This window comes from Danaus plexippus, chromosome 15 (genome assembly GCF_018135715.1).
Source record: "Danaus plexippus chromosome 15, MEX_DaPlex, whole genome shotgun sequence".
Taxonomy (NCBI): domain Eukaryota; kingdom Metazoa; phylum Arthropoda; class Insecta; order Lepidoptera; family Nymphalidae; genus Danaus; species Danaus plexippus.
Genome location: NC_083547.1, coordinates 6,825,023 through 6,848,549, shown reverse-complemented (window position 1 = coordinate 6,848,549; position 23,527 = coordinate 6,825,023). Strand labels below are relative to the sequence as shown.

At 33.7% G+C, this 23,527-nt stretch overlaps 3 protein-coding genes across 3 annotated transcripts in view; 2 read left to right on the top strand and 1 right to left on the bottom strand.

Annotated features, from left to right (window-relative positions):
* LOC116766205 (cyclic AMP response element-binding protein A) overlaps positions 1–9,089 on the top strand; it is a 53,975-nt gene extending 44,886 nt beyond the window's left edge. The window contains exons 3-7 of the mRNA XM_061522875.1: positions 3,532–3,713; positions 5,031–5,178; positions 5,745–5,923; positions 6,096–6,239; positions 6,719–9,089. Of these exons, the coding sequence (XP_061378859.1) occupies positions 3,532–3,713; positions 5,031–5,178; positions 5,745–5,923; positions 6,096–6,239; positions 6,719–6,904 (839 nt within the window). The 3' untranslated portion in view covers positions 6,905–9,089. The remainder of the gene's footprint in view (positions 1–3,531; positions 3,714–5,030; positions 5,179–5,744; positions 5,924–6,095; positions 6,240–6,718) is intronic.
* LOC116766354 (heparan-alpha-glucosaminide N-acetyltransferase) overlaps positions 8,744–23,527 on the bottom strand; it is a 16,129-nt gene continuing 1,345 nt past the window's right edge. Inside the window, exons 2-10 of the mRNA XM_061522874.1 lie at positions 21,209–21,339; positions 19,846–19,961; positions 14,786–14,942; positions 13,871–14,075; positions 12,743–12,910; positions 11,866–11,987; positions 11,248–11,417; positions 10,534–10,720; positions 8,744–10,158 (exon numbers count right to left, since the gene is read on the bottom strand). Of these exons, the coding sequence (XP_061378858.1) occupies positions 9,864–10,158; positions 10,534–10,720; positions 11,248–11,417; positions 11,866–11,987; positions 12,743–12,910; positions 13,871–14,075; positions 14,786–14,942; positions 19,846–19,961; positions 21,209–21,339 (1,551 nt within the window). The 3' untranslated portion in view covers positions 8,744–9,863. The remainder of the gene's footprint in view (positions 10,159–10,533; positions 10,721–11,247; positions 11,418–11,865; positions 11,988–12,742; positions 12,911–13,870; positions 14,076–14,785; positions 14,943–19,845; positions 19,962–21,208; positions 21,340–23,527) is intronic.
* Positions 15,676–17,618, top strand: LOC116766522 (esterase FE4-like). Its single transcript, XM_032656404.2, has 3 exons — positions 15,676–15,935; positions 16,009–17,243; positions 17,316–17,618. Exons 1-3 carry the CDS (start codon positions 15,753–15,755, stop codon positions 17,509–17,511), a joined length of 1,614 nt encoding a protein of 537 aa, XP_032512295.2. The 5' UTR covers positions 15,676–15,752; the 3' UTR covers positions 17,512–17,618.

Genomic DNA, 23,527 nt, shown 5'->3' with positions numbered 1-23,527 from the left:
GCGTAGTTACCAAATGACGAAGGCATAACCATTGTATTGTGTATGAAGTCATTACACAAGATTTTTGATAGCGCTGCCGACTGGTCATCGCTACTATTGTTTTGACACTATCTCTCCAGTCTGAGACAAAGCCGCAGGTATATACTAGTGAATATATGTATACCAACATTTATCTTTACATTGAAATCTTTGAAAATAAAACTATACTTTTTAAATAAATATATTATATCTATATACGTTTTTATATGTACAATATTAAACAATATATAAAGTTACTTGTAATGTTTAAAATTTTAAAGGAAAATAATCACAATTTAATAACTTTTCTCGTCTATTTGAAGCTAGTAAGTACATTGTTCTCATAAAACTATTTTCGATCCGAGTGTCGTTTAGCCAACAGTATAAAGTTGACATTAATTCTTTTGCCATACAAATATCAATTTTATATACACTATCATTTTGTTTACATACATGTAAAATACAACTGCTTTACTTGCGACTTTGCATCAAGATGTCTTTTGGTCTTCATTTAATGTATAGTGCAGGTCTTTCCAGCCCATATAAATATATCCGTGCGACCTAGACCTCGTAAAACAAACCAGACGTCTTTGAATCATAATTCCATACAAATGTTTTGTTTCTATAATAATTTAAACATTATAATAATAATGTTCAGCGACGTTAAGGTTCAGATAATGTATCGCCTATAACAGAACACGAATCGGCCATTAATTTTATTAATTTCTTATCAAATGTATCGGTACTTTAGTGTTACAACAAATTGATAATTAATAGATTAACAAACGCTATTTATGACACTTCAACGTTTTCAGCTTAGTTTTCATATGAAGAGCGATGTCTTATTTATTGTATATATATTTTATAATAAAAAGCAATTCACGTCAATAACGATTCGGTACGCTTTTGCTTGAGATCTCGATTTTTCGTGAGTTAAATATCTAAAAAGAGAAATTTCACAGACTGTCCGCCGTCCGGTGACCAGCGTCATGATTATAAATCTCCGATGTATATTTTTGTTAACTTCTCAACCGTGTAATTCGTAGACTTTGCTTATAATCTTACATTTCAATGATGATTTGATATTTATTTCCTTAATATCGTTCTTTCATTCGTTTTATTACCCTCGGATCTTTGATATCGTCGTTAAGGTAAGTGAACAAATCATTTTTTCATTGCTTCAAGCAGGTTATCACCGTTAATGACATTAAATTAATCACATCCACTTATAAATTTAACGTTGCTCGGTTTCGGTGAAAGGTACTCAATTTGAGGTACGCTCAGTACATTTCTTTCCGTTCCTCATTCACGCGGTAGTGACGTGCTGTTTGCTAATAAAAAAAAAAAATTCGCATTATAACAAGACACTGTTATCTCAATTTGTTTCCTAAGCATTTTTTTTTTCGTTAACTCAAATAACAGTCCTACATCAAGTGAATCAAATATATTTAGAGAATTAACTAGCTAAGGAATAAGTTTCATATAATTTTATGATATGTTAATAAAACGTAAATACATACGTTATGTCTCCATTCATATAGAACATAACGTAAACAGCTTTCAATAAACAATAGAACAAGCATTATAACTCACACAATTCATTTATATCGTGACCAGGCTGTATCTTTACATAACGTGACTTATATACCACCTTACGTTATATACTATAAATGTTATATAATAGATCATACGGATTTTATATTTTTAGCTGTATTTTTCTTTAAACATTGTATTAGCTCACACGCTTTCACAGAAAAACATTAATTCTAATAAACAGTTTAGTTATTGGATAAACAAACGTTGAAACTCATGTAATAATTGTGTATTTTGTCATAAGTTTATCGTTTTATTTTCATATAATTTGTCTTTATATATTTTATTTCTTCCTTAGATTGGTACATGTATCCTAACTCGAAACTTTTCATTATCAGGAAGATAAATAAATATATTATGTTTCAAATACATACGTATAAAATAAGAAAAAAAAACACATAATATAGGTATATAATTATAGGTATAGAATTAGTGAATAAAATTAAGTCGTACAATAGACTAGTATTTTGACAGGGGTTCAATGACCTTATTGATATTGCTTACAAAAACGGAGGTTGGTAACGAATCTTAATGGTAACTCAATGAACTGTCGGTCGGCGTCTAGTTTGACATCACAATTGATATCAGACAAGTGTTAATTAAACGTGTTCAATTAATATCATCTTGTAGAAGTTCATTTTATTTTAGAACAACTTTAGTATCAAGACTTTGTATCACAGTATATAAGTGTTAAATCTTAGCACGTTAGAAAAAAATTACGTTATTAAATGACGATGCGGACCCGTACTAAGCGTACTAAATATACTTCGAAGCAAGAATTAATATGAAGTAAATTCAATTTATTTTGGACCTTAATATTGTTTTAAACGATTTTAATTAAACCTATGGCTGCAGTATTGCTGTTTAATGACGAAAAATGTCTATGGATCGGTTTAGACTGGATACGTAAAACATAAAAGTTTCATGAAGTGATTTTAAAACTAGTTAAACATCTTAATTAACGAATCTGATAGTTACATCGAGTGTAATGAACACAAGCACGCGACTTGCGGAGGATTCTGAACACTTTCTAACAGGATAATAATTCATATAGTGTAATTGATTCAACACACAGAAACATCTGCCTCATTGTTACACACATGTATACGTACATTTGTGTTTTGATATTTAAAGGAACGGACGCACGGTTTTAAATGCATACATTTGATGACATATTAGTAAAATATGTCGTTACTATCTGGTCATAAGTCATAAACATACAATATATTTTTTTTATATTCGTTCCGATAATAAGCAACAACGAGGCTAACGTTTCTGACTTGGTTAATTTGTAATAGGTATATGTAGATTACTTTTAGGTACCTATTGTTTTATTAATAATTTAAATATTTACTGACGTCGCTAGAACATAAGTTAAATTAGAACTTATTTATTAACGAGATAACGGTTAGTGTAACTTGACTTGATGGAATTGACTAAAAGGAAACTCACGGCTCTTTTGGTTAGCAAATCTAATATCCTTACCGCAAGTGAATACGCAAAATTTAGAGATTTTTATCATGTAATTACTCACGCGATAGTATCAGCTGTCAAAGTAACGCTACGCTTGTCAATGAAAAACTAGAAACGCTTCGTATGTAGTGTGACTATGAAAACTTGTGGTAAGAATTCTTGTACCTGTTGACTGATTCTTAGAAAGTCAATTCTAACTGAGATAAAACAAAACAAAAGATATTTCGATTTTAAAGGTATGCTAAACAATACCGTAGAATGAAAGACTCTTATAAGCCCAATAAAATTAAATAAGATTTTTTACAATTGAAGCATAATTTAGGAGCACAAACTTTTTATATACTATGTGTTGTATTGTATAAAATAACTAAAGAAATTCTATGTCTCTTGACGTAAAACATCTCCCATTATAAAATGGAAGCTCACCTATATGGCGACTACTTCTAGATATGGAAGACGAATGCTATCCAGCCATTCCAGCGAGTGCGTGGCGGAGTCGCCGGCGCTCCAGTGATTCCAGTCCGGAGGTGAAGGCCGAGCCCAAGTCTGAACCAGAGTCGCCAGCCTCCTCGTGTCCTCCGTCGCCAACACCCACTATGTCGACCGTCGACTATGTCATAGACCACACAGTGAGTACAAGCATCAGATCTTTTAAATGTAATATACACACACGCACGCGCACACACACACACACACACGCACGCACACACGTGTATATTTAGAAACCGTTTATATTCACATACACAATATTTTTTTTATTTATAAAACTTACAAATAGTTGTTATTGTAGCGGACAAACGTTAACATAAAAACTTTCGGTTGTATAGTAATTATATTGAATTGTTCTTGAACTGTTCGCTGTAATGAACAGACGCTAGTTCACACATAACGAACAGAGACTATTCTTAAGATGTCTACGTTTAATTGACAAGTGAAAAGTAGTCGTGATTTGAAATGCGATCTCAATAAAAGCATGATCCGATGAAATTAAAGGTCACGAAGGTTCAAATAGCTCATGAGACTTTCACTGTAACAAGGTTTTAAAAACGTTCACGTTTTTGGAAACCAGTAATGTTGGCTGTTATTACAAACCGTGTGTCAGTAAACTTGGAGAAAGGTGCAAAAACTTGATTAAATGTAAACTTATGATCTGTCAAAGAACACAAAGCTGCAATAATAACAAATCATTATTCAAGCCGCTAATTCCTAGATATGTCGTTATACCCCCTTTTTTGGACTAGGCTATCGTGTCTTCACTTTAGTCCTATTAACCCTTCTACAGATTTCATATTCTTCATAAAATTTCCCAAAGAGAAAGCGTTTATATTTATAGGAAGGATATAATTAACAAACTTAGCTCTCACTGACAAAGTTCCACTTCATCGACTATTGAATTCCATTAAGTATAGTAAGTCGTCTAAGTTATAAAAGCGCTGGCGGTAGTTGGAAAGATTTAAAGTTGGAGATGCAAATTGTTTGCGGAATCTCACGCTGGCTGCTGCATACTAATCGAGATGATAGGGATCGTGTAACAGGACATGCAACTGCTATCACCAAATAAGATAATTCAGGTTGTCAGAGGCTTCCTTAGACTGGATACTTTCCTGTCACTGATACTGATGTGACAGTAAACGGTTTTAAATACATACGTCTTAAGTTTGTCAAACAATCTCTCCATATAGTATAAAGACACAATGTCTACATAATTACATGCGATCTTTCAGATAAAATATTTATATATAAACTTAGTAACACGTTATTATTATAAGGAAACAAACAAGACAAACTTAAGCCGCAGCAAAGTTGCTTGGCTTCGTGTATTGGAATAAGTCTTGACTTGAATCAATTATATTTACCCTAATTACTTACGATCTACTTTAAAAATTTATCTCACAAACAAGAGAACATTAAAGAAACTAGTTCTTATAAATCAACGGTCATTCTAGACCGGCACAATCCACATGCCGCAAGCTGTGCTGCAGAAAGTTGGTGCCGCCGGCGTGCCGCAAATACTTCTGAGTGCGGCACCACGTATCGCAAACTCGCTCAACAACAACAAGCTGTCTATCAAAGTCACCTCATCAGGGACATCAGGTGAGCTATTAATCTTTATATTTTTTGGCTTGACTCGACCTTATATGAAACATTTACAACACAATGACATGTCGTCCTCATGTTAACTTGTTGCTGAATGATAATTGTTTAATTTGCATTAAATTCCGTCGCCTGTCACTCTGACTAATTACACTCTAATTTAAATCGAAACAATCCACGTATGAACATGACTTTAATATTCACTTTAATAATAAATCAGTCCAGTATAAAACATAATAGTAATTTAATTTGACATACGTTTATAAATTGTTTCTCTTAGAATATGCTCGCTGATCTGGAAGGGCTTCGTACTTAGGTTCTGTGAATATATTCTAAGATTTAATAAAAATATGTTTATATATCACACATACATACAATACTGAATTAATTCCAAGATATTTGATAGACTTTATAAGGTATTGCTATTGTAGAAGACACAGTCGATAGTTATCAATTATAAGCATAAATGTAAAGACTAGGAGTTTAAAATATATAACACATATTTATAGAGTGTAATATACGTTACGTTACGTTACTAAGCATGTATATTTGTCCGGTGTGACCAGGTTTCAACCTACCCCCAACTCCTCCGTCATCATTGTCGTCGTCTGACAGTGAGGGTGCTCTGTCGCCATCTCACGAGCCCCCCGCCCCCATCACCCCGGCACCCCCGCGCCGCTCTCACCTATACGTGTCACACCACTCCAGGCAGCCTATCAACACACCCCTCATCAGCAGCCAGCCGGTGAGTAGACCGGGATCATATCGAATAGACTATTCTGATTCGAGTAGACCGTTGTGTGATTATAATAAATACACCAGTTTATGCCCAGAAAAAAAACTTATATTAAGGGTAGATACTAGACAATGAAGCATACAAAAATAAATAATAAATTATAATGATTGGTGTATTACAGAAAGGATCCACTGGCACATTAGTTTTAACAGAGGAAGAGAAACGCACGTTACTAGCCGAAGGTTACCCGGTGCCGACACGTCTGCCGCTCACCAAGGCCGAGGAGAAGTCGCTGAAGAAAGTCAGGAGGAAAATTAAGAATAAGGTCATTCTTTGTCATTATAGCACGAGACTAAACTTCGTAGCATTCAATGCTTGCGACCCAGGTGTAGGCTTAAGACAGCACTATCTAAAGCACGTTAAACGCTCACCTCCACCGTCCAAGCTCCTCTCGCAGCCTAACATAATTTGAAAAGAACCTACTAGGGCTGCCTTCGAAGTACGTTCTAAGAATTAATTGATGTTAGTTCTGGACAGGCCCAAGTCTTTTAGTTTTAACTAACGGGTGACGGACGTTAAATGTTTAGTACATACGAGTTCATAACTTACGATAGCTCAGTTGATGAAACGACTGAGCTGTCATATCCCAGAGGTCGCAAGTCGAATACCGTGTGTGAGGACATTTTTACTGCATATCACTCATTTGAATGTTACATGGGCTTATACTTAGAGCTATTCCGCACTTTGATCTGTTAAAATAACTTTAATTTTGAAACTTCTGAAACGACAAAATAATTTTTTCAGATTTCTGCACAAGAAAGTAGACGCAAGAAGAAAGAATACATGGACCAATTAGAGAGGAAAGTAGAAATATTAGTATCAGAGAACACAGACTACAGGAAGAGGGTCGAGACCTTGGAGAGCACCAATGCTAATCTATTGAGCCAGCTGGCAGCCCTGCAGGCGATGGTGAGGGCATCCAGGAAGTGACGTCACGCGAGGAGCGATGACGTCATCGAGCGGCGCAGCGACGTCACTACGGACGTCGCTCGCCCACACTGCACAGGGACTTAATAGGTATTTTGACATTATCAGTCTATCAGGTCAGGATCTATGCAACCGGAACATCCGTCATTCCTCTACACAGACTCCTTCAAACAGCTAGGGCCGGTTTTTGATCTGCAGATATTACAGCTGTGAGGGCTGTCGGATGTCTGGCAGTTCCTATGTTACAGTATACGTCGTATACTATGAAGTCGCCGACTTCGTCAGGGATCCATGTCCATGGACCATGAATGGTTGCTCATGTATTCGTTAGTTATCGTGGTGCTGGATATACAAACTTCTCGGGCCGGTCGCGCTCTCTCAAGCCGCGGGTCGCGCACGGAGCGGCCCGCGGATTGTTTACGGCCTAATCGACGTTCGCCTCATCGTGTCTTAAATCAAATACGGGATGTGATAAATGTATTTGTATGTTTTTAATTTGAGAGTCTATACAGCTCGCGGACGCGCCCGACGGCTTGAGAGGCGACCGCGGCACCGGGACGCGAGTGCCACTTAAGATATTTATTTTCCAATTCGGCTTTAAAGTAAACGCTGGACTGGTTTTATATAAACGATAGTTTAACGCGTGTCTGAAATCTCGTAATATATTTTAAAGCGTATTTAAGTCTTGATATGTGCGTTTTTTTTTTATATAATTAAATCGAAATGTGCAATTAGTTATAGACGTGATCGTTACCTACAGCGTTCAGGACTCGGTGTCGTCGGATCTTAGCATAATATATATAAGGTTGGAAACGCCTTAACTGTTAATATATTGAATTCCATGAATTTGCATTTATAGCGAAATGTTCTGGAGATTTTTGTTTTTTTTTTTTTTTTGGGATGTGTAAACATTTATTTAATAATTTTAGATATTCTAACGGACCTTAACGAAACTGATTCGCGTGTGAGTTTTCGGTGTCTAGTCCTTTGGTCTCGTTTTTTGAGACGTTATTTCAATGTTAGTAACAGTAGAGCGCTGGCGTTCAAAAAAAAAAAAAAAATGGCGCGTCTTTGTCGACAACGAATCTCGTACCGTTTGACAAACATTCCATTTGATGTAATGAGTGACTTAAAGTGAGCGAGTACTTATAAATGATGTACAAAACATGTCATGAGCATAATCTGCGGAACCGACGCTTGGAATATTGCAGTTATAAATACACACACATACAGATATACTATACACTGAATACTTCATATCTCTTCTCTATACACTTAGTCTATTTCTAACTCACTGTAATATTCCAGCTGGAAATTATATTAAGATTTTTTTTTTTTTAATTTTACAAAAAATCGTTCGGTCTTCAATCTTCGTGTAAACGGTATTAGTATTTTTTACTGTGTGCAATTAATAAGTTCTCTTTAACATTTAAAAGTTCTTCCTATATAGTGTTAAGCGAATAAAATATATTTATATAGCGCTGAATGTGCCCGCGGTCGTTGGACGGATTTAAAACAACAACAAAAAAAAAATAAAGAATTTATTGAGATATATTTTAAGAGATTTTTTCTAATGAAATTTTAGAAATATGTATATATATATATAAATATAAACAGATTTTTACTTGTCTATCGCTATACTAATGTTTACATTGTTAACGTAGTTACTGTATAGACGTATATTGAATTGAAGCCTGCCTTAAGAACATTACCATATGATATAGTAGCTAAAAAGAAAAATTTTTGAGAATGCTGTTTTGAGATATACATACATATATACACATATATATGTATATGTATGTATGTGTTAATTATAATAAAATATATCTTTTGTATAATATACTAAATTCCTATAACAGCATTTATATTATACAATCGAGTTTATATCGCATCCAATGTATTTAATGAAGAGTTTTTTTTTTTTATTTAGTCACTAACTGAATGCCAAACATGTACTGTTAGTATACAGGGTGACAGATCCCGGGGCGGATCTTAATATTAATATGTATTGTATATAAATAGACCTTTCACCCCGGATGTTATGCGTTTGTGGTTTTTTGTTAAAACTATATACTGTTACCTTGTGTCATGATTTGTTGAATCGTTTTTTTTTTTTAAATGATATTTATCTGTAATGACATCGCTGATTCACTGTCATCCTTGAGTTAATAAAGCGTCGTATATTGTATATGGCTCGTTTCATTTTAATTCTTATCCTAAACGCCAGCGACGTCACATGTCACGAATACATATATATCTCATTTCAATGGACAATTTTTTTTTTCTAATATGGCCGTCAGCCGTGCGAAGACCTGCACAGTATATTCTGCCAGTGTCTCAATAGAATTTAGCAATCTTGTAAACAAACGTGATCAGCTGATATTGACAGCCACTTGTCTATGCCACTAGTGATGTGAGTACTCTATTAATTCTTTAATCTTTATTGTGATATATTAAAGTAGTGTTGTAAAAAATACTTTATGTAATTATAATTAATACTTATATATATTTTATTTATTAGTGAGCTTTTCTTAATATCTTTAGAAATGCAGAACGAGTGGTTACAAATACTCCATTTTTTTATATAATAGCCCATTTTCATTCAATATTATCATTTATTTTTTTCAGCTTACATTAAATACAGTTCATAATTTAGACTAGATTAGTTTTGATAAAAAAAATTTAGACTCATCTAATAGCGAATATTAAAAAAATATTTTTTATACAATAATTAAATATATATATTTAATTATATTTATAATTTATTTCGAAGTCTCTCTTAAAGTCGTCAAATCACGAACCAAGCTGCACTTTAATCTCATTTGTCAATTAAAAGTGTTACAGCGCTAAGCTAAGCTAATACTAATCTAAAATCTAATACGTTCCGGTATAAAATTATTTTGTATTATTGAAAAATAATTAAATATTTACAAAATAATATATAGAACACGTAGGATCACGATCAGAGGGTGATGAATACTTTCTTTCTGGCCATGACGTGAGCGATGATGACCCACAACGCGGTTCCCCATACGGCTTCCACGAGATAGACGGCGTGCGTTCTCATGGTTGGGATTTTCCAATGGAATGGGAATATGTGCGCGCAGATCGAGTGGCCTATGTACAGGGCGATGGCGTTAAGACCTGGAGCTCTGAAGGGTCCTCCGCCCCACAGCCGCCAGGCGTCCGTGAACGTGTAACAGATGCTGAGTATCGCGAGGGACACCGCTGACGTCACCAGCACGAACGACATGGACCTGGGACATAGACCTCTTGAATCCATACCACTGACTCGGAAACCTTTTGTTTAGTGAATGCATTTTTTTCAATGAATCTCTTTTTAATTGCATAAGCCTATGAGGTTTTGTTGCCAACAGAAATAAACAACTGACAATTAATGAGAATAAATAATTAACTAGCAGGCCTATGACTAAATGTCATGCCAGTTTTTTCATCACGTCTTTTGGCAATTTTTTTTTTTTTTTGAAAACTGTTCGTATTGCTTTCAATTATCAAATCATTATCAATATTACACACACACCTGAATATAATAGTTTTATGAACATTCAATTCTTATTTCTGTATAGTATTTTAAATATAAAATAGTCTAAACACATGCCAACTACACCTACCACAAGTTCTTATTGATGGGTAGCACTCCGTGTTCCCTCGAGAATCCAGCGAGTAGGGCCCCGGCTAGAGCTAGCACTAGAGCCCAGGCCAGCCAACGAGACACCCGGGCTTTGTGCGAACGTTGGAGAAGGACAGTGGCGCCGGCTTGGATGCCGACCAGGGCTTGAACCGCGGAGGTGAGGCATCCTGCGACATACCGCTTAGGATATATTACGTATCAAACGTGAGGCATGCTACTAGAGAATATTTTGATTAAAATTCGTAGCTGTCTAATTGGTTTTCCACTAGGAAGGTAGGGTTTGTCTTCTAATTTGAATAAAGTTTTAAGTATCATAAACAATTTTCATACCATTTTAAACATAGGAAATATAATCTGGAGAATTCACAAGATGACTTACTTGGAAGCTAAAAAATCTATTACTTCTCGGAGTACTATGCTCCGGTTATTGTTCGGTTTTTTATTGAACAATGAAGAAAGATTTGATAGGTATTAAAAAATATATATGTCATATTGATTTGGTAGAGATACTTTCGTTATAAAGCATCTTGCAGATTCTTTTATTCACTCTGTATTCAAAAATATTAATTACTTGCAGTTAGATTCTGTTTTATTTCAGACAGTAATTAAATTTAAGGTACATATACATTACGATAGTCATTTAGAATACAAAAGCATTATCGAAGTCACACAATATATAGTTTTATCGACCAACCTAACAGACCCTCTGGATCAGTCACTGGACCTCCGTAAACAGATCTAGCGTCGCTGTTCTGGTAGAGGTGTCGGTCTCCTAAAAGTAAGCGGTCAATGAACCCAGCCGCTCCTCCCGAACACTCCGGAGACACCCAGTCATCGTGTTTACCGCCAGGACCAAGATAACCCCTAATAATGCGAGTATTATTAGACACATCATAAAGACATACACATTGTGACATATTTTTTTTTTATGTTTCTTTCTAAAAATTAATTTCGCCTGAATGCTTAACATTTATTTCTTTAATAATCCATATGTATAAATGCTTGGAAAACCCAAAAAATATCCATTGCATATTTTGGTTTCAATTAACATATTTGTGACGTAATTAAAAATCATATTATAAGTACTGAGTTTGTGTCGTTGTATATTAGTTGCTTAAAATATAAAAATATGCCTTCATCTTGTCACTCTTATATGAAATAAAACTTATATTTTTCGGATTTACTATGCGTTTATAATTATATTTAACAACATGATCCCGATGTTTCGGTTACTTGCAACCGTGATCACGGACAGACGACATCTACATAACTATTGTATGAGATCACTTAAATATTCATCATCATCACTCACGGTGGACAGTCAGGGTGGTGTATGATGAAGGTGATGGCTGTGTGAGCGGCCACGAGGACTGCAGCCAGCACCCAGCACCAAGCGCACGACAGCACGTCCTTTAGAGCTTGTCCACAAGCACCCTAACGGAGACACGAGCAAAGCACTCGTTCAATATACTGAATTTATTACTTAACAAGTATACTTAACTACCGCGAGCACCAATAATATCGTCAAGCAAATTAAAAAAGACATATATATGTGTGTACTCATTTACAGTTACGAAGATACTCATTAAAAATAAAAACTATATTAATGTAAAGTTTTGCCTTAATGCACTATGTACGTTGCATAAAAACTAATGTCGTTTCTTTATTTAATTAACCTATCAGATATAAACCAACAAGTTTAAATTGGCCATACTTTATCTGTTACAATATCAATAGTTTATCACTTGAGAAATTGTTTACCTAATATTGTTAATAATCCCAACACGACATAATCAAATGCTGTTTGTTTGTGGCTACAACTCAGCTCTTTCTCCTAATGCAAACCAACCAATGAATAAAGAGAAAAATGTACATTTTTAAGGGCACTGAAATAGTTTTCCTGTCAATAGACAGACTAGGCACGTTATTGAGAACAAGATCTACAGTCTACACTACACGTCAGGCTACCTATCTCTTCCGTTATCGGTTTTATAACGTGTTTTTGTATATAGCTGCACTTTCTTTTTCTTTGATAAATAGTAAGATATTCAACCACACTGAATACGAATAGTCTTACATATATACGTCGTTGTTTTAATCAACAAATATTTCTTATATTTTTGTCATTAATATTTTTAAAATCATTTAAATGCAAAAACAGAGACTATCAATATTTCTGATAAACTAACCCTTGGAGGTGTGTAGTATTTCGGAGCTGTGAGGGCATAGAAACCCGCAGCCACGAGGTAAGACACGGCCAGTCGCTGCAGGACGCCAAAAATACGCAGTTCACCCAACAAGTTAGAACCGTAGATCGTGTTCAGAGACACTCCTAGTAGAAACATAATGCATGATCGCTGAAACAAACATATTAGTTATGATAAAGGAAACGGGATACAGATCCTACTAGTTGTTACATCTAGTGTGCACGTAGCCTTATTTAAAAAAGTGAATAAATGTATGACGTGTCAATCGAATAAGACTAAATATCACATCACTTTGAACATTAACAATCATAATATTAACCTTAACGAAGATAAGAAGCAGTAAGAGAATGTTATAAGAGCTAACAAGAACAGGAAATTATAATAAATTAAAAATTCCCCAAAAATAAATACCTAGAGAGCAGAGATGTGAGCCGGCATAAAAAAAACATTCATAATTGACAATCATAGTTTATAATTAACTAGCGAACGGTTGAAATAAGAGGTAAAGCAGAATAACCAAGATCATTAACAGGAATAATTTATTATAAATAGTTTTTATACTTAAATTCAATGAGATGATATGAAATTAAAAAATGAATGAATCTGTCGTTGTACATTCTAAACTGTATACATGATTCTCAGCGTAGCCTTAATATTAAAAATAAAAATTGTTAAAATTGTCTTATTACTAATAGAATGCATACATATAAACCAATATTTTTAAAAGTACATCACGAGAGAAGATCCATCGGAAAAAAAGTTTATTATCTTATCGGTTTTTCAATTTGATGCGATAAAATGGCGGCGCGGCGGTACCTTATGTAATGGCGGCTGGTTACTAAACGTTCGACTCACGCACCCTTAATGTAAACAAATAGTTAACGAGCAAAAACCAGTCTCTCCGAGGACTGTAGACCAAGTTTATGTAAAGTCGGACGTCGTTATACGGAGGTAATGCTTAACTGTATGAGCTTGCGAAATAAGATGTAGAGATATTGGACACGAATTAAAAACTCTTCTAAGATAAATCACTCGAAATTTAGTATACGAATTAATTTTATATTTATATCTCTCTCTTCGTATAGTGATAAAATATAGTATTTGATTTACCTTAAAAATGTGTAGGACGATTTTCCACCTGGGTATACCCTTAGCGAAGGCGCTCTTTATTGATAATGGGATGCAGACTCCCATGATCCAGAGGAAGGCGGGGAACACCAGGTCTCCAGCTGAGAGACCGTTCCAGGTGGCGTGTTCCAACCACCAGTACCCTCCCGCACCATCGTTCACAAATATCATGAAAACGATAGCTATCCTATTAATGAAATACTAACATTTTACTTTTATACCAAAATATATCTAACTGTCAGTCGCTCTGTTTCGTAATTGTTAACTTTACATTCTTAATTTTAACTTTAGCCAATGCTTTATTTACTATTATTATTTTGGGCAAATAAAAAAAGAAAATTCTTAAAAATATTAGTCTGATTTGTTTAGAAATCAGTAAATTATGCATTAAAAGAAATAATTCTGTGAAGTATCCGACACTTTCATTTCGATATCTCTCAACACTAAATGTAAAGCACCTAATCAAAACATCAAGATCATCAAGAAATGTATATCCCGCATGAGATAAAAGGTGACAGATGACGTCACTTACCACATTATTTTTTTACACCATTTGTTAACAACGTCGGTATCAATCAAATAAACGTATTTACATTAACGTAATACGAGTATGGGTAACGAGCATAATAAAAAGTTAATTTATCCGTAATATTCGCGATGATTGCAATTAAAGTTGAAGTTGTTATGAAGCTTTTGAAAATATAACTAGAACCAGTTACGGGCAATCATTTATATGGCGACCGGTTGCAGTTCGAGCTGAGCTTGTCTGAGGAAATTATTACCGGCGCATCAAAACTCATTTCGGTCTTAAATAACAAATTATACGGATACTTTATGCAAGTATTCTCGTGAGGAATTATTACGCAATATATCTGTCTTTATTATAATTTACGTTACCCTCGAAACGTGTCCAGAGCTCGTAGACGTTGCTGTAGGGCAAGTTCCTTATCTCCATACCTCAACTTGGCCGATCTCCTCACCCTCGACATGATGAGCCTCAACACACCATAGAGAATCGACGCCCCGATCAGAACTCCTAATAGTAGGAGCAGAGCTAAAATAAACAATATTATTTAGAATACGTATAGTTTAGAAACATTTTAAAATTAACGTAAATATTATAGGACGTAACGTTTGCATATAATGCATCTATAACGAGCTCGCAACCACAGCTTTATTATTATATACTAAAAAATAAGGGCTTTTAAACATTTTACATTATAGAACCATTCTATGATGTATATTTAATTTTCTTGCTAATAAGAAAAATAACCGTTGAGTTTAAAAAAAGAAAGAAGCAAAAAAATTGTAAGAAAATGATATTCTTTTTAATTAAGTACTTATTAATCACCATATATAAAGTAAGCTGTCTCTGAAGACATTTCTTGACATTGTATTTTATTGAATCTTTAATATTAAATGACAAGACAATGCCAATGTCGCCAGATCACGCACATTCCGTAAGCTGACATTCACAAGGCACAGCCATGGTTAGTACACTTGACGTGAGATAACAACGGCGCCCGACTCACGACCGGTGACGGTATTTTATTTAAAAAGACAAGCAACAATCTTAGCAAATATAAAATTATTGCCGAGCTATCCATATTAATATAGTACATAAATATAATAATAATAAAATGCACATATTATATAATTAAAGGCCAGGCATAACACATTTTGTAACCATTTTGAAAGTACTTATAATAATCACGAGTACTTAAGATAATCGATAAAACAAAAATCCATCTAGATAACTTCATCACGATATTTATGTCAAACGGTTTTTATCGTCTCCACATTTTCAAAGTAAACTTAGAAAGTGTCAATCGTAGTTAGTTGATCTCACATATCGATATTTAAAATGAATCTTTTTGTATTTTATTTATTGTGCGGCGTAACCTTAGCTAGTTGTTTTGAACCGAGGGTTGACCCTCTAGTCTTACTGGACCAAGGACTCGTCCGTGGTTTGAGATCGAGTGATGGAAGTTACTCCTCGTTTCTAGGAATTCCATATGGCTTGGTCGACCCCGATAACCCATTTGGTGTGAGTAAAGTTTGCATTAAATAAAGACATAGGTACATACAAATATTTTCTAATGTTAATATTCATTTTGTAGCCGGCGAAAGAACATCCTGGTTTCGGTAAAATTATTTATAACGCTTACTATGGATTAACGAAATGTCCACAATCGGTTGTTTACGAGCCAAGCTCAGGGAGGAGCCGTGATGAGGTTTTGGATTGTTTGCGTCTGAACATTTTTTCACCGTCAGCTGCAAGCAGCCAACATCCTTTACCGGTATTAGTGTGGATCCATGGTGGTGATTTTGAATTGGGTTATGGTGGCGAGTACCATCCAGAGAGTTTAGTCAAGCAGAATATCATTGTGGTAACAATCAACTATCGTTTGGGAGCATACGGTTTCATGTGTCTCGACATCCCCGCTGTGCCCGGAAACCAGGGACTTAAAGATCAATACCAGGCTTTGAAATGGATAAAGAATAATATTCAAGCATTCGGGGGTGATCCAAACAGAATAACTCTAGCAGGACAAGGCTCTGGCGCAAGTTCAGCACTGCTCCATTTATATTCGGATCAGGAAAAATTATACGACAAAATAATCGCAGAAAGTGGCTCCCCTCAGACCGTCGGGACATTTGCAGAAGGGGACGTAGAAGCAGCACTAAAGCTGTCGAGACACTTAGGTTTTATCACGGACAGCAATGAGGAAGCTTTGAAATTCCTCGCAAAAACATCACATGAGCTTGTATCAGCCGCTGCAGTGGAACTGCGTTTAAATCTTAGACCTTGCAAAGAAAAATCTTTCAGCGGCATCAGCAACTTTGTTGAGAGTGATCCATTTTCATTATCAAATGAAAATAAAGTAAGAAACACTCCAGTATTAATAGGTGAAACCAGAAACCAACACGTAGGTCTAACGAATGTTTACGGAAACGATTATTTCAAAGGGGATCCATTTTATGATAAGATCGTTAATAATTTCAATCTCGACGAAAAACAACTGAAAGATGCTGTGAGAATCGTAAGGAATTTTTATATCGGAGACGAACCTGTATCAAGACTCGTAGAGGCGGATTTAGAAAAATTCGACACTGACTTTGATAGCAATCATCCCATACAGAGATTGATCACTAATTTATTGTATGAAAACGCGAGCCCAATATACGAATATGAGTTTAGCTACACGGATCACATGATGGAAAGGAAGGCATCAAACTCGGAGGAATTGAAATATCTCTTTAATATGTTAAGGGACAGAGTAAGAATGAGTCCTGAAAATCTAATAGTGATCGATCGTATGACAACAATGTGGGCGAACTTCATTAAATATGGGTAATTTTAAATTTATTAAATAGTGCTACACTAATACATGCATTATATTAAAAACTATTTTTAACTTTCCAGCGATCCCACACCAGAGACGAACGATTTATTGCCGGTGAAGTGGACGCCGGTTACAGAAGATACAAGGCCGTATTTAGTCATTGATTCCCTACTAGAACTTAAAAGTAGAATTAATAAAGAAAGGATGGCCTTCTGGGACCTGTTCTTTTTGAAGTATGGAGACAGAAATAAATATTATCGACAGTGTGACATATAAATTTGACTTTAATAACGAACAGTCATATTTAAAATTGAATCTTAAAATAAATTTTATGTGACTATAACTTTTTGTATAGAATAACAATAAAAGACTGTTACTTCCTTCTTTGAACTCCGCCCACGTGATGGTTTCGATAAATCCCAGCATCCTAAGTTCCGCTGAGACGCCTATATTAAATGTCCGTCGTTAAACTCAAATGATTCTTCGCAACAAAAGATTTACGACAAACATATCCGCCCCTGTCACCAGACGGTAATTTGATTCAACATGTCCGTAAAAATATGAAAGTACCTAACAATAAAACACGATTTGTAAACAATTAAAATTTAAATACACTAGTCATGTTTCAAATTCTTTACAACCGTTATATTAAGGAGGAATGAAAGATGGACAAAAGTTACCTTTACCTCTTGCTGCGCTATTGACAAATAACATAAATCAAATTAAATATTGCACGTCCAGAAATAACACTTTCACTCTATCTAATGCTGTCTATTAGATCCGCCAGATTTTCACAATTTTCTCCGTCCCTTAGTGCGTGACTTTGGATGGTCAATTTATTACGAAACGACATTGTTACAATGTACGCTTGTTCAATAGTTTTAATTTGATTTCAGTAAGATTTATATATATTTTGTATTAAAAAGAAATAAACGGGTGATACCCAAATCGTTGAATTGTTGTAACTAAGAACATCACTATGAACAGAGACCAGAGTAATAGCTATTTGTTAATTAATTAAACTGGTGGTGAGAAAGTATTTCGGCGCCTAATTTACAAAACCTGCACAAAGTATTCAGAAGACTCTTTGATTGCTGTAATTTCAATTGTGTTTAGTTTGTTTTCCATTAATTATTTGTTTAGGTACTTATAAAATAAAATACCTTTTGTACGTAAATTATTTGTTCACATTTTTATAAGCAATTATAGAACTTTATTGTATTCTTTTCAATTCATCACTAACCCAGTTACACTTGAGACATACAGACATAATATTTTTTTAATTTATTTGTGCTATGGCTTCATAATAATAAGTCATTGTTTTAATCTTTCGTCCGTTCAACAATCATGACGTATGACATTCACACACTCGCTGCAGTCAGATATACCGTCTGTATGTCCCAGTTGTATGGCGAATAGATCAGGTAACTTAGTAAACAATAACGATAAATTTATTTCCATTGATAAACAAAACAACAAGATAGCCACATTACTGTATAAGATAATGAGGAAAATATTATTTAAGTGATTATTTATACACTTGTTTGGTTTTATAGTGAAGGTCATCATTAGTGCAGTTATTTTAGAAACAAGGTCGTTTAGTTCCATATAAATATGTTAACGTTCTGAGATACTGACCCTCCCAATATATATAAAGATGTGCACGAAGGAATAGAAGGTGAGACAAGAGGGATTTAGATACATGAGTAATTTGAGAACGAAATTTAATCTTTCTTCTTCCATAGACAACAAAAGATGTATAAAAGGGAGTCTACACAGGTTATAATAAAAAAAATATAAATGTCATTTAAATTATTATGCATTAAAGAATAAAAAAAAATGCATTATAATATAAATAGACTTTAAGTAGTATTTTATTTTGAGATCTACATTTTGAAAGTTTTGTTATAAATAAATGTTTAAATATTTATTGTACAATGAACTCTATGACATTTAATTTTGACAATATAATAGAATACAACGACCAACGTTGTGAAAGGTATTGCTAACAGATAAACTTTCGTTTTTGTTCTTATAATATATAATGTTAAACAGTTAAGTCCGATATATACGTACGTATATATAGTAGAGAAAAATAGCGAATTTTCACAATAATCAGTATCCTTAAGGCCGTGAGATAAGGTGTCAGTATCTTGATTTTTAAATGAGGACATCATTTGTATGTCAAGGTTATTACAAACGGGCCGTTGTTATTGTCAAATCCGACAATATTTTGAATAATTTACGACCGTAATAAGACCAAAAAAGGTAAATGTTTTTAGGATGTAAGTCAGGGCTGAAGTATCGATAAATATTTACGACTCCGGAGTGTCTATTTGCTTTCTTACTCAATTGCATTTAATAAAATATAATTGTGTATAATCTAAAGCCTAGATTACATATATATGTTTATGTTTACTGAGGCCGTCAAAGCTGCTGCTATTTATTTTACTGGCAATGTTTAAAGTTCATCAAACTCATAACAAACAGTTATTCGTAAATAAATAAAGTACTCGGACGAGTGTAGCTACTCGAGTGAGGACTTGTGCCTATTTATATTGTAATTTGTAAGACCAGAGTAAGGAGGTTTTAATGAAAAATATCACTTACGCATATATATATCGACGGGTTCCTTTTCCGTTCGTATGTCGCAACCTTCGCTGGTTGCGTTTAACGTGTATACTCCGAACTCCCCCAGATTTGGTCTCATTTGGCATAACAGTCCTCTGGAAGGGAGAATTACTTAAAATTGTGTATATTGTGAACATAAAAACTTTAGATTTTAATAAATAATACCCTCCTTGGATATGAGACACTTATACGCGATGTTTCCTACATCACAAATACTTACATTAAAGCAATTATAAAATAATTCGCTAAGGAGGATTTCCACAAATAAAATTGACTTAGCTATTGCGCAAAAGCCATTACATTTATTTAAATTTTTAACATAGAAATAGTAACAGTAACACGTTTGTTTAAGCAACGTTATTATTTGTGAAGAAAATAAGATGTAAATCTTCTAAATAACATTTAGTAAGTAAAAGTTATATACTGCTAAATATTTCATGTTAAAAATGTGCTAAACATTTGATTATTTTACGGGTTGGCGTAAATTATGAGCAAAATTAATGTTGATTTCATGGACTATTTTATATAATAAAAGACTTTTATTACTACTCCTATATTTCTTTATTTACCAAGATTAAATCATGCGTATGGTACGGTCACAATATAAATATGCAATTATAACTTATCAGTTCTAATAACTAGTAAACGCTATTCCGGATTACGCGTAACAAAATTTCGACGAAATTAATACTTAATACTGATTGTAACTGGTTTAAAGATATAAAGGAAATTTATTATATTACTCTTAGTATTTTCATTAAGGAAGTTACTATTGTCCGATGACTAACCCAGCGTAGAGAGGTGGGAAAATAATTTTATTGACTTATTGTCAGACCACAATGAACATTTTTTTATTTAATTATAAATGTATATATATCGTTTTATGCTTGTTATATTTTTGTATGTCGAATTGCTTAGTGATTATGAAGTTAAGTAAAAGTTTTATAATTTCGAATTCAAAGCGGCTGCGGAGCTGATTATTCTGATCGTGTTCAGACTTTCTTTCCGCGAACAAACAAATAACTTAAAATATAAAGATTTCGATGCATAGTCATGCAATAAAATACTAAAGCTATTCTCTTCGACATTTCCTTTGTTTATTTTTTCCATGATAATGATTCTGATTGTATGTAAGATTTTTTCTAATCATGTTTTCAATATTTATAAGGGCTTATAATATGGATCTGTTTAAATACTGGGATTATAATGAAAAGAAAAAAAAGAGTTAAACGGTTTTCGCATTTGAAAACTAAATAATAGTCCATGGTAAAAGTCTGGAGTAAATTAATTCAGAAAAGTATTCATATTTCTGTGGGAAACAAATATATAATGTGTTACTTACGTAGTATTTCTAGCAGTTATAAATTGTTCGTCGGCGCCGCTGTACACCCTCCACGTTGAACGCTTGGCAGTGCTTACAATCCACGAGCTATTTGACGAGGGATCCAAAGACTTCTGCAGCTCAAACGGGCACTGTACGACATACGACAAAAACATTAAACGATGGACACAAATAAACAAAATTTCTTATCGTAGTTTTATATTCAATTAACTTCCTGAAATTGTTATAATCGTGTTGTATAAGAAAATTAATATTAAGACAGTTTTATAACTCACAAAACATTTATTACTTACTCACTAACTGTTATTGTTGAAACTTAACTTTTCAAAGCGCGTCGTTTGCATCGCATTATGCGATTACACATGAAATGTCTTTGAGAAAGGTAATGTTACACAACAAGTCTTCCAACGGTCAAATACTAAGCGGTCTCGTTATGTAATGAATTCACGAAACAACAATGTTTTGGTGTAGTGTGACATCGACTATTATCATAGCTTCACGGAAATTCCACATGGAGACTATGAAATCGGTCCGTCTATAAACGATCTATATTCAATCAATGTGTACGTAGCATGGTTTGGTAAGTCTATTGCAACGCAACAATTAAACTTGCGTGTTGTATAGTGACAGTTAAAACTTCATCACCCTCCCATACAACACGTAATTTCACTCGAGAACAATCGCGTGCGGAATTCTTGACACACATACCGCAAGCATATTTTAATAAAAAAATAATAATACACATTTGATTTTAAACATGTTTTCCTTATTATCTTTTGATGTAATTCATTATTATTAACGTTATATGTACTCGGTATCAATATATATTTTGTATGTATCAGTGTTTTGTAATTGTTGAATTGTTCCTGGGGTTAATTTTTACCCGTATGAATAAGTTCCATTCCCTCGGGAATCCCGGCGTACGTCAATCGCTGTTGATAATTGGAGTTCATCAACCTACAGTCGGTAGCATACAATTAGATTTTGTCGCGGTAATCCGTTTAAAAATATCTAATAAATTTAAATGTTTTAGCTGCGACCGCAAAAAATAATGTGAATTATTTAATTTTAAACATTTCGTCTTCAAAAGTTTTTACGAAGTTACCGACTTTCTCGACTGTGCACGCGAATTGAAGGATATTTGAAATCGCTTCACTAAATTACTGACAGTCTCGTCGAAGGCTCAGGATGTTACATATATTTCGTACTAATTACTAAAATTATAAAATTTATAACAAAACGTTCACTTCAATTATAAAGTGCATTGCGTTAAGCGAGTTGTTTACAGAAAATAATACGTTCTGCAATATCTAGGAATTGGGGTTGTTGAGTAAAAAGTTTTAAAACTAGCACGTAACGTTTTAAAATACCATTTATTTAATATTAACTGATACGGACCTCGTAAGCGGTGTCTGTTATATGACAGATTTTGAACGTGTAAGTTAATATATTATATTATCTACCACACGGGCGATTCTTATAAAAAAAAGTTTCTTAAATATGTTAGAACAAAAAGAAGAGATAAAGTCTAAGAGGTAAATGAAAGAAATGAAGATTCAATTGAAATTAAATAGATTTAATAGCTCAAAACTTCAGAACTACAACTTTATTCAGAAAAAAATTATAGTTGCATCATGATCGACTTAGCATTTTCTAACAATAAAACTAAGGATAAAACTGCCACTTCCTTTGTGTTACATAAAACACGTAATTCTTGTAATTGGTAACATCGTAAATTTTTTGTTATGAGCTTTAATTATAACTCACAAATTGCTCTTAAATGATAAATATATTGTTTAAAAATACGCTACTCGGTCGCTATTTTTACTTTCACTTATATATAGTCTAATATATTAAATAGAATGCTTGTAAATATTCATAGCTTGACATAAATATTAATATTTTTTTTTTAATTGACGTTCTGCTGCACTGCGCCGGACTAACCGATATATTATTATTTTGTAGAAAATAAAATTTACTATCAATTAAACGGAAAAATAATAGTTCTACTTTTGCTATAAAATATCTGGAATCTAAATAATGTTTTTTTTATTTGGATATTAGAAGTCGTCAATTAAAATATAATGCGTTATATATTTTTTTGTTCTTCTTAAAAATTTCATACAAAGCACTCGACCTTTTCCACACAATCGTTTGTAGTGCTCGTGATTAGGTAGATATCAACGAAGGTTGTAATTGAAAAAGGTTGAATGGTTCCAAGTCGACACTTGAAACAATTTTTTGTAAACAAAGTATACACAGAATACTTAAAATATTTTGTCTTTTACGTTTTAAATATGTGTTTTCATGATAATAATG

Excerpts from the sequence above, each read along its gene's own strand:
- LOC116766522 (XM_032656404.2), top strand. The coding sequence starts at position 15,753 with ATGAATCTTTTTGTATTTTATTTATTGTGCGGCGTAACCTTAGCTAGT. Across the intron at positions 15,936-16,008 it reads ACCCCGATAACCCATTTGGT|CCGGCGAAAGAACATCCTGG; the intron begins GTGAGTAAAGTT and ends TTCATTTTGTAG. Across the intron at positions 17,244-17,315 it reads GCGAACTTCATTAAATATGG|CGATCCCACACCAGAGACGA; the intron begins GTAATTTTAAAT and ends TTAACTTTCCAG.